At 44.2% G+C, this 11,367-nt stretch overlaps 1 protein-coding gene across 2 annotated transcripts; it reads right to left on the bottom strand.

The window, feature by feature from the left end:
• Positions 1-4,524: 4,524 nt before the first annotated feature.
• On the bottom strand, positions 4,525-11,323 carry Itgb1bp2 (integrin subunit beta 1 binding protein 2). 2 transcript variants are annotated; one of them, XM_070040313.1, is made up of 11 exons: positions 10,720-11,323; positions 10,448-10,497; positions 10,306-10,362; positions 9,826-9,935; positions 8,289-8,383; positions 8,128-8,186; positions 7,700-7,770; positions 6,748-6,847; positions 6,145-6,258; positions 5,254-5,316; positions 4,525-4,941 (listed from the first exon to the last, which is right to left on the bottom strand). In XM_070040313.1, the coding sequence occupies exons 1-11, from the start codon at positions 10,781-10,783 to the stop codon at positions 4,699-4,701; spliced, it is 1,026 nt and encodes a 341-aa protein (XP_069896414.1). In that variant the 5' UTR covers positions 10,784-11,323; the 3' UTR covers positions 4,525-4,698. The 2 variants fall into 2 exon arrangements, with proteins under 2 accessions (XP_069896414.1, XP_069896413.1); XM_070040312.1 differs by having other exon boundaries at positions 9,793-9,935; positions 10,720-11,320.
• Between the last annotated feature and the right edge of the window lie 44 nt (positions 11,324-11,367).

The raw sequence follows: 11,367 nt of genomic DNA, 5'->3' as shown, positions 1-11,367 counted from the left end.
GCTTGAACTCAGGGCCTGGCCACTGTCCGACCAAAAAAAAAAAGGAAATTATCATTTTTTTCTTCATTTTTATTTTTAAATTGTCATTATAAAGGTGATGAATAGGAAGTGGTGCTGGGGCTCAAATGGTAGAGTACTTGCCTTGAGCTAAAGAGTTCAGGGACAGCACCCAGATGCAGAGTTCAAGCCCCACAACTGACAAAAATAAAAAATAAAATCCAGGAAGTGGTGCTGTGCCTCAAGTGGTAGAGCACTCACCTTGAGCTGAAGAGTGCAGAGACAGTGCCCAAGCCCAGAGTTCAAGCCCCACAACCAACAAAATAAATAAATAAATAAAATAAAATCCAGTTAAGCCGAGCACTGGTGGCTCATGCCACTGGTAGCTCATGTAATCCTAGCTACTCAGGAGGCTGAGATCTGAGGATCATGGTTCAAAGCCAGCACAGGCAGGAAAGTCTGTGAGACTCTTATCTCCAATAAACCACTAGAAAACTGGAAGTGACACCATGGCTCAAGGGGTAGAGCACTAGCCTTGAGCTGAAACGCACAGAGACAGTGCCCAGGCCCAGAATTCAAGCCCCACGACCAACCAAAAAAAAAAGAAAAAGGAAAAAAAAATCCAGCTAAAGGTGATGTATAGAGAAGTTAGTTTCATAAGTCAGGTAATGAGTATATTTTTTTTTAGACAATGTAACCCCTTCCCCTCAGCTCTCTCCCAGTTTTTCCTTTTTTTTTTTTTTTTTGGGTCTGGTCGTGGGGCCTGAACTCTGGGCCTGGGTGTTGTCCCTCAGCTCTTCAACTCAAGGCTAGCACGCTACCACTTGAGCCACAGCACCACTTCCAGCTTTTTTCTTTTTGCTTATGTGGTGCTGAGGAATCGAACCCAGGGCCTTAGGCATGCAAGGCAAGCGCTCTACCACTGAGCAACCTTCCCAGCCCCATCCTTCTTGTCCACACCCACAAGTTGTATAGTTCATTTTCAACATAGTGTCTAGTGAGTAAGGAAACTATCTTAGGAGAAAACATTTACATGGAAGGAAACATCTTACTTTGCACACTTTTTGTTGTTATTGTTACTGGTCCTAGGGCTTGAACTCAGGGCCTGGATGCTGTCCCTGAGCTTTCGCCATTAAGACTAGTACTCTACCACTTGAGTTGCAGCTCCATGTCTGGCTTTTTGGTGGTTAATTATGCAGAAGAGTCTCATGGACTTTCCTGCTTGGGCTGGCTTTGGACTATGATCCTCAGATCTCATATCTCATATCTCCAAGTAGCCACCAAAAGTCAGAAGTGGAACTGTGGTTCAAGTGCTAAATTATCTAGCCTTGAGCAAAGAGGCTCAGGGACAATGCTCAGACTCTGAGTTCAACTCCGAGGACTGGCTCACACACACAAAATATCCAAAAATCATAAAGTTGTAACCATACAATCATATAATATAAAATGCATAAAGCCCTAAATGTAAAAGCTCAAATTATAAAATTCTTCAAAGAAAACACAGGGGCATATCTTCATGCCCATGGACCTGGTAATGGTTTCTTGGCTGCAGCATCAAAAGTATATGATGTAATTTCTTTGAACAGCTAACAAACTATTTAACAAAATAAATACCTGGAGTCTCAAACATGTTATAGGGGGACAATAAAGGGCAATACACAAACGGAGGAAGGAAGGGTGAGCAAAAGCTGTCATTATATCCAATGTACATTATGTAAACATTGAACTATGTAACTTGAAGGTGGGGATGGGAGGGGGAAAATGGAGAATGATGGAAGGGGTGACACTGACCAAGAAGCGTTGTATTCATGACCTGATTTATTGAATTGTAACCTCTTCGTACAACCAATTAATAAAAATAAATAAATACAAAAAGTATAAGCAACTAAAAAAATAGTAACTTGGACTTCACCAAAATTAAACTTTAATGTATTGAAGGATACCATAAAGGAAATGAAAAGACAACCCATAATATAGAAGGTATTTACAGCTAAGCAAGGTGGTTCAAGCCTATTATCCTAGCTACTTTGAGAGGCAGACAATGGAGCATAGAGGTTCAATGCCAGACCATGCAAAAACAATTCTGCAAGACTCTGTAGGTGGATCAGTAATAGGTATATTATGGCATAGATCACAGCTCAAGCTTTCTGACATGGACAAGAACTGGAGGTGTGGTTCAGCAGTATCTTGCCAGCATAGCAAGTATGAGGCCCTAAGTTCTAATACCAGTACCATAAAAAAAAAAACCCATGGGGCTGGGAAGGTGGCTCAGTGGTAGAGCGCTTGCCTTGCATACATGAGGCCCTGGGTTCGATTCCTCAGCCCCACATAAGCAAAAAGTAAAAAGCCGGAAGTGGTGCTGTGGCTCAGGTGGTAGAACGCTAGCCTTGAGCTGAAAAAGCTGAGGGACAGTGTCCAGGCCCAGAGTTCAGTCCCCACGACCGGACCAAAAAAAAAAAAAACCCATACACATATGTGAAGATATTCAGTATTATTCACCATTAAGAGAATGTGAATCAAAACCACACTGAAACCAAGCACGGGTGGCTCACATCTATAAACCTAGCTACTGAGGAGGCTGAGATCTGATGATCGAGACACTTGCCAGATTGATTGGGAAAACTCATGAAACTCTTATCTTCAATAAACAAGCAAAAATGCCAGAAGTGGAGCTGTGACTCAAGCGGTAGAGCACTAGCCTTGGCACAAAGCTCAGTAACAGCCCCCAGGTCCTAAGTTCAGGCCCCAGGACTTATACATATAGACAAAAAAAAAATCTTACACCTTAGCAGTTCCCATTCATCAAAGTTTACTGAATAAAAACATACACACAAAGACTTTTTACTGATTAAAATGAGCTTGAGCTAGAAGCTGAAGCACTGGTGTCTCATCCCTATAGTCCTAGCTACTCAGGAGGATGAGATCTGAGGATCATAGTTTAAAGTCAGCCGAGGCTGGAAAGTCCAGGAGACTCTTATCTCCAGTAAGCCATTAAAAAGCTGGAAGTAGCCAGGTGCCTGTGGCTCCCGCCTGTAATCCTAGCTACTCAGGAAGCTGAGATCTGAGAATCGCGGTTCAAAGCCAGTTCGGGCAGTAAAGTCCGTGAGACTCTTATCTCCAATAAACCAGTAGAAAACCGGAAGTGGCGCTGTGGCTAAAGTGGTAGAGCGCTGGCCTTGAGCTGAAGAATGCAGGGACATTGTCCAAGCCCAGAGTTCAAGCTCCAGGACCTACCACCCCCCCCCCCAAAAAAAAAAGCTGGAAGTGGAGCTGTGGCTCAAGTCAGAGTGCTAGCCTTGAGCAAAAATATATGTGTGTGTATATATAAATGAAATAGGGAGTCGTTGTCCAGCATATGTGAGACAATGAGTTTGATGTCCAGTATAACCAAGTATTTCTTCCACAGAGCCCTCCCTTTTTTACTACAATCTAGATGAACTTCATTCTTTTGATTCCTGCAATGTACTTCAGCTGGGCACTGGTGGTTTACTCCTGTAATTATAACTAATCAAAAAGCTGAAATCTAATGATTGTGGTTTGAAGCCAGACTGGCAGAAAATCCAAGAGATAATTGTTTTTTCATGTCAGTCCTAGAGCTTATACTCAGGGCCTGGCCATTGTTCCTAGGCTTTTTTGTTCAAGGTTAGCACTCTACCATTTGAGCCACAACTTTGCTTCTGGCTTTTTGGTGGTTAACTGGAGATTAAGAGTATTGCAGCTAGGCATCAATGGCTCATGCCTCTAATTCTAGCTACTCAGAGGCTGAGATTTAAGGATTGTGGTTAAAAGCCAGCCTGGACAGGAAAGTCTGTGAAACTCTTATCTCTAAGTACCAAAAGCTGGAAATGGCACCAGGCTCAAAGTGGTAGAGCAGTATCCTTGAGCACAAAAAACTCAAGGACAGCACTCAGGCTCTGAGTTCAAGCCCAAGGACTAGCACCAGATCTCAGCCTCCTCATAGGCATGAACAAACAGTACCAGATCTAAGAGACTCTTATCTCCAATTAACCAGTTAAAAATGTAACTGGGGGTGAGGCTTAAATGGTAGGGCACCAACCATGAGCAAGAAAGCTAAGTAAGAGCTTGAAACCCTGAGTTCAAGCCCCAATACACACACACACACACACACACACACACACACACACACACACACACACACACACACACACACACACACACACACACACACACACACACACACAGCGCTAATGCTGCCTTCAAAAAAGTAATGAAGGAAAGTATACTGTTCAATGTAGTACACTATGGGAAAAGGTTTATTATTATTCCATGTAGACTAGCTTTGACGTATCCAACTTAATTTTCTTGAGCAGGATGGATGAGTAAGTCTTCCGTTTCTCAGAAACACCTGACACATAGCTGGACACATAGGAAAGGCTCAAGAAATACTTGGTAGCGTGAAGAATCAAATGAATGTGTATGTACTTGTTTTCATACGTGTGTCAAACATACAGAGAAGTTGGGGGAATGAATATCATGATACATATTAGGTGAGAGAAAGACGCTGTGTGAAGCTGCAGAATACATAATTTATTTAAGGGACAAAACAGCATGGTTTGAACAGTTCTTCCTGCCTTCAGCCTTCTGCTGCTCAATGACACCACATGGTCAACCTTATCCTGGTCTCTGAGATTCTAATGGAGTCACTGAGGTCCTGTCTAGACACTTAACTGTCTGGTGTTATTATTCTCCCATGGCTTCCTCCTTCTCCTCCTCCTCCTCTTCCTCCTCCTCTGTCCAGCTCAGATCATCATCTGAATCCTCAGATTCTTCCTCATCCATCTCTAAGACAACTCCTGTCCTAGCCTTCTCAGCTAGTGCATCGGGGTGCTCCAGCTGGGCCCAGGATCCTGGGTCAGCCTTGACCAGGGAGATTTCAACCCGAGATGGCATCAAGGAGACAGAGCTCTGCTCCACATTAATGACCTGAAGAGGAAAAGAGAGGAACAAAGAAGAAACACAGAATGAGGACATCGAAGGAATTGGGGTTGAAGGAATAGTGATGAAAGAGAGGAAAATAAAAAAAGAAAGCCAAAAAGAGGAGAGAGGGAAAGAAGGAAAAGGGGGGGGGGGGGAGGAAGACAGCAGAGGAGAAAGAAATGGTATATAAAAGTAAATGAAGAGAAAACCTCCACTTTGCCAGTACAACTCTTTCTGTCAGGATACCCTCTAATCACTCCAGTCTGGCCCTTCTTTGCCCCCATCTGCCTCCCCATCCTCTGTTCCTTTTTGACTTACCCCCCAGAGCTTCATCTCTGCTTGGAACACGCGGTTACCATCAAAGACAAGGTGGACATGAAGCTAAGAGGGAAAAAAAAATCATGAAATAGTAGCAATACAAAGTCAGAACACATCATACAAACTGGGTGCCAACGGATCACACCTATAATCCTAGGTATTCAAAAGGCTAAATTCTGGGGATCAGTTTGAAGCCAGCCCATGTGGAAAGTCTGTGAGACTCTAATTTCCAATTAACTACCACAAAAGCCAGAATAGATCTGTGGCTCAAGAGGTAGAGCACTAGATGAGCAAAAACCCTCAGGAACATTGCCCAGGCCCTGAGTTCAAGCCCCAAGAATAGCACAAAAAAAACCGAAGTACAGCTGTGGTTCAAGTTGTAGAGAGCCACTCGAGAAAAATAAATAAGAAACATCCCCCAGGGCCTGGGAAGGTGGCTCAGTGGTAGAGCGCTTGCCTTGCATGCATGAGGCCCCAGGTTCCATTCCTCAGCACCACATAAGCAAAAAGAAAAAAGCCGGAAGTGGCACTGTGGCTCAAGTGGTAGAGTGCTAGCCTTGAGCTGAAGAGCTGAGGGACAGCGCCCAGGCCCAGAGTTCAGGCCCCACGACCTGACCCAAAAAAAAAAAAAAAAAAAAAGAAACATCCACCAGGCACTGAGTTTAAGCCCTAGAACCAGAACACAAAAAAACAACACGTCATAGAACAAGACAGAACCAGACCCGAGGCATGATCATTAGGTCAGCCAGACAACCCTGACCTAACTAGCACTCCTTCTCGGTTAGGGGACTATAGAGACTACGGTTTAAATGCATCAGCATCTCTGCCTATAAGATTATAACATCACCCAACTATCACTATGCTCCCACCCTATAGCAAATCATTTCTCACCTCAGTTTGACTAGCCTTCACCCAGTTGAATGCAGGAAGTGGAATCTGGCCATATACAGTCACCACTACTAAGGAATCTGTCTGATGCCAATCATGCCGGCAAGATGCTGGCAGCTAAAGAGATGTAAAATGCAGATGGTTAAAACTCAACTCCTGAGCCGGGAGCTGGTCTCACTCCTGTAATCCTAGCCACTCAGGAGGCTGAGATCTGAGGATCACGGTTCAAAACCAGCCCGGGCAGGAAACTCCATGAACCTCTTATCTCCAATTAACCACTAGAAAACCGGAAATGGTGCTGTGGCTGAAATGGTAGAGTGCTAGGCCTTAAGCTGAAGAGCTGAGGGACAGTGCTCAGTCCCAGAGTTCAAGCCCCACTACGGACAAAAAAACAACAAACTCAACTCCAGAATTTCATGGAGTATGTAGAAGAGACCTGCAGTGTCTCACAGACATTCACAATATTTCATGTTACAAGGTCTCTAGACTATCGAGGAATAGGAGCAGAATCTTATTTCATTCATAATAAAGGAAACAGATAGGGAGCTTGACAATGAGGTACAGAGAAGAGTTTCTAATGAAGAGTTCAGGAAAGTTGCAGCTTACCTGCTTCCCCCAGTCATGTCTACCAACTCTGCATCCCGGCTGAGCCAAAAATGCCCCAAAATCCAGGGTCTGGATGCCACAACAGCTCCAAGACTTCATCCTGAGGTAAAAAGATAATTCAACAAAATCCCCCACCACTCAGCAATCTCCTACTTTTTTGGGTACCAGTCCTGTGTCTTGAACTCAAGCCCTCGGAACTGTCCCTGAGCTTTTCCTCTGCAAGGCTGGTCCTCTACCAATTGAGCCACAGCTCTACTTCCAGCTTTTTGCTGGTTAATTGGAGCTAAGAATCTCATGGATAAACCGGATGCTGGAGGCTCACACCTATAATCCTAGCTACTCAGGAGGCTGAGATCTGAGGACTGTGGTTCAAAGTCACCCTGGGCAGGAAAGTCCATGAGATTCTGATCTCCAATAAACCACTCAGAAAACCAGAAGTGGCATTGTGGCTCAAGTAGTAGAGCGCTAGCCTTGAGCTGAAGAGCTGAGGGCCCAGCACCTAGGCCTAGAGTTCAAGCCCCAGGAACGACCAAAAAACAAAACAAAACAAAACAAGAGTCTCATGGACTTTGCTGCCCAGGTGGGCTTAGAACTTCAATCCTCAGATCTCAGCTTCCCAAGTAGCTAGATTACAGGTTCAACCACCAGCACCCTACTTTTTTTTTTTTTTTGTCATGAGGCCTGGGCACTGTCCCTGAGCTCTTCAGATCAAGGCTAGTGCCCCACCACTTAAGCCACAGCGCCACTTCTGGTTTTCTGGTGGTTAACTGGAGATCAGAGTCTCATGGACATTACTGGCCAGTCTGGCTTTGAACTGCAATCCTCAGATCTCAGCCTCCTGAGTAACTAGAATTACACAGGTGTGAGCCAGTGGCGCCTGGCCAGCACCCTACTCTTCATTGGGAAAAATCCATCTCAAGACCACCGAACACTTTCCTCTCCCCTCCCTCACCCCTCATGGAATCGAGGTGCTCCTGGGTGGTAGGTACATGGAGTAGCATCATTCTCAGGGCCTTGGTAAACCTAACAAGGATAAAGAAGAATCAAAAAAAGAATCAGTGCATTTTTTTTTTGGTCCGGTCGTGGGGCCTGAACTCTGGGCCTGGGCGCTGTCCCTCAGCTCTTCAGCTCAAAGCTAGCGCTCTACCACTTGAGCCACAGCGCCACTTCCGGCTTTTTTCTTATGTGGCTGAGGAATGGAACCTGGGGCCTCATGCATGCAAGGCAAGCGCTCTACCACTGAGCCACCTTCCCAGCCCAAGAATCAGTGCATTCTATAGTATACTGCATTCAAGTTTACACCTACATGCAGGTTTCTCTTAGCCATTGTTATCCCTCAGCCCCATGCTTGAGCTTTCCGTCCCCTCTGAAAAGTCTTACAGCATCACATCCTGGGTTTTGGCAGCTCGAACCAGTCCGAACCAGACTACTGTCAAGTCCTGGGAAAGGGAAACAAGAGTCAGAAGCCTATCTACTTCCCTTAATTGCAATTTCCACTAAATCCCAGACTGTAAGGCCTCTCTTTCTAAAGATCCACCTACCTGCCCCAGGTTTCTGGTCTAGTTCTTTTTGTTCCAATGCCATTTCCAGGGCTTGAGATATATTTAGTGGTAGCAGTTTTGGAGGCAACTCTGACCTAGGGGTTATAGGCACGTCATTCAGTTCTGATCCATTAATCACGATTGCCAACTCTAGTGTTCCTGCCCTTGGTAGTGGACGCAAAGAAGTCTGGGAAAAATGGGTCATAGTTGGACAAGTTGAGTAGTAATCTCTTTGCCAATTTTCATCTCTGTGAACATCTGTGAAATACCCAAACCCAAGGGAAATCCCTAAGCCTTCCAGTTGCTTTCAATCTGTTTCTCTAGAACTACATCATTTTATCTTCCTGTCTAATCATGAAACTGTTGCTCATATCCTCACAAAATTCATTTTCTCAGCAGGGTGCTGGTATATTGGAGTTTGGAGACAGCCAGACTAGGAATGTCTAGGATACTTTTATCTTTACTTAACCAACAATGACAAAAAAAAAAAAAAGCCAGAACTGGATCAGTAGCTCAAATGATAGAGCACTAGCTTTAAAAATAGCTGAGATATGGGGGCTGGGAAGGTAGTTCAGTGGTAGAGCGCTTGCCTTGCATGCCTGAGGCCCTGGGTTCCATTCCTCAGCACCACATAAGCAAAAAGAAAAAAGCCGGAAGTGGCGCTGTGGCTCAAGTGGTAGAGCGCTAGCCTTGAGCTGAAGAGCTGAGGGACAGTGCCCAGGCCCAGAGTTCAGGCCCCACGACCAGACCCCCCCCCCAAAAAAAAAAATAGCTGAGATAGCACCGAAGCTCTGAATTCAAATCCTAGGACTAGCACATACATAAGAAAAATTAATTTTCTTTAGCTCCCTATCTCCTCATATTTTTATTTTCCCTGCCAGTATTAAGAATTGAACTCAAGGGTCTTGAACTTGCTGAACTGCCACTCTTACCACTTGAGCCACACCTTCTATCTTGCTTTATCGCTGGCTATTCTGGAGATAGAATTGTCTTAGACTTTTCTCCCTGGACTGGCTTTAAACCATAATCTTCCAGACCTTATCCTCCTAAGTAGCTAGAATTAGAAGCACTAGCCACTTTTCTTTATCTTAAAGTCTTTTTTAGAAATAAAAAAAAAACCCTCAATTCTCAGCCAGGTATAGTGTTATATATGCACACCTCTAATCCCAGCCCTCATGAGGCTGAGACAGGATTATGAATTCCAAGTCAGACTGGGCTACACTGTTAGAACTTTTCACAAAAAGAATCAAGTAATTCTTAATCTCACTTTCATTACATACTAAATATGTATTTTAAGGGGGTATCAACTTATTTCATAGACTCAAGGTATCTAGCCCATCTCTCACGTACTGCCTAAGAGCAAAGGTCATTTCTGACATATTTCCTTAAGGCACAGAATATATATTGTACCATCTAAAACCTGACACAGGTCTTTGACCTGTGATTCATTAGTCACTTCTAGGAAGCTGCATGAATATAGCACAAACTCGGGCCTTCTGATTACTTAGGCCTTTCTCGTTGTAAGGTTTCTGCTGACTTTTGAATTGTGTTCAGAGGTTTTTGCTCCTGAAGTGAACTTGTAGCAGGGTCTTCAGGCTGAGGAGTCTCAGCAAACTTCTCAGCACAATGTGGTCCCATAGTACAGCCCTGGTACAGATAAGGATAAGGAAATAAGGATTAGAAATAGAATTCTTTACTTTTAATGTTTTGTCACTATAAAGGTGATATACAGAAGGGTTACAGTTACGTAAGCCAGGCAATGTACATTCTTTTTGGACAATGTCACTCCTTTCCTCACTCATTCCGTTTTTACCTCCCTTCCCCACTTACAAGTTGTATACTTCATTTTCAAGTGTCTATTGGGTGCCACTGCTACATTTGTTCACCCTTTGTCCCTCCATTTCTGTGCCTCCCCTTACCCTCCCAAAGACAGATAAACAAACAAGACAAAAAGAAAATGAAAACAACAAATAAATAGAATTCTTCTATTGGGAGTAGAACCCAAGGAAGGATTTACCTTGATGTTTAAGAACTCTGAGAAATCTACAGTTCGCTTTCGGCAGCATGACCAACCCTATTTAACAAGAGACCAAGGTCAGCTAAAAATGTATATTTCCTTTGGGACATGCTCATGCTATCCCCCATTACCTACTCCTCACCTTAAGTGCATCGTGGAATATTGGGACCCCAGGGTGATAGCAACAGGAATCTGTGGATACCAGATCGAAGACCACTATACCAAATGTCACTTGTCACCTTTTCTCCAGGTTCATGTTTATGGTTTCTTTTCATATAAGGCAATAAACCAACAAAGCTTGACACTTGAATCAAAATTATACCAAATAAAGACTTAAAAAGAAATCCCATTCCTTTGATAAGTCCTACAGCTAAACACCCAGAACCCCTGGCCAGGTCAGGATGATTTACTCACCAGGAAGGTTGGTATTAGGATCAAAATGTTGCCCACAGCCTTTGTTATGGCAGAGTAGAGACATGGAGGCGTTGGTAGAATTACTGAAAGGGTATTTCAAGGAGTCTGGCTGCAGAGTGGGGAACACCTCTGTCTGGAGGCTTTTAGCTGCCTGGAAGGGCCAGCTGTTTCTATCTTTAGTTCAGGAGGCGTACACCTCCTAACATGGGCAAGGGAACTTCAATTGGCCTTCTCAGCCAATAGGAAAGAGCTCTGGAGCATTTTAGCTTTGAGGCTCAGGAAAAAAGGATCAGGCAGAGTAGTGCTTGGAACTTGGGTGAGGTCAGCGAACCACTGCTGAGACAGTTTTAGATGCTGCCAATTCCAAGCCTCTGACATATCAACAGCTGCTCAGATAAACCAGTTGAGACCACCTCTCCCAACTAGATGAGGGTACCTCAACTTTCCAATTCATTTATTCCTCTCAGGGGAGCAGCTATACTGCCATGGTCATTACTTCCACATAGCACCAAGAGCACTGATCCTTGCATCTCATCCTACCTCCTCCCCATATTTTCCTGGATGGATGACTAATATTTCAAAGTCAAAGTCTTTATCCTTACAGAGCCTTCTGTTCATCTCCCAAGATACTCCCCGCCCTCCCTTCCC

This window comes from Dipodomys merriami, unplaced genomic scaffold (assembly GCF_024711535.1).
Source record: "Dipodomys merriami isolate MVZ:Mamm:240054 unplaced genomic scaffold, mDipMer1.0.p SCAF_3, whole genome shotgun sequence".
Lineage (NCBI taxonomy): Eukaryota > Metazoa > Chordata > Mammalia > Rodentia > Heteromyidae > Dipodomys > Dipodomys merriami.
Note: the sequence above shows the minus strand (reverse complement) of the source record. Positions and strands in the feature narration are given on the sequence as shown.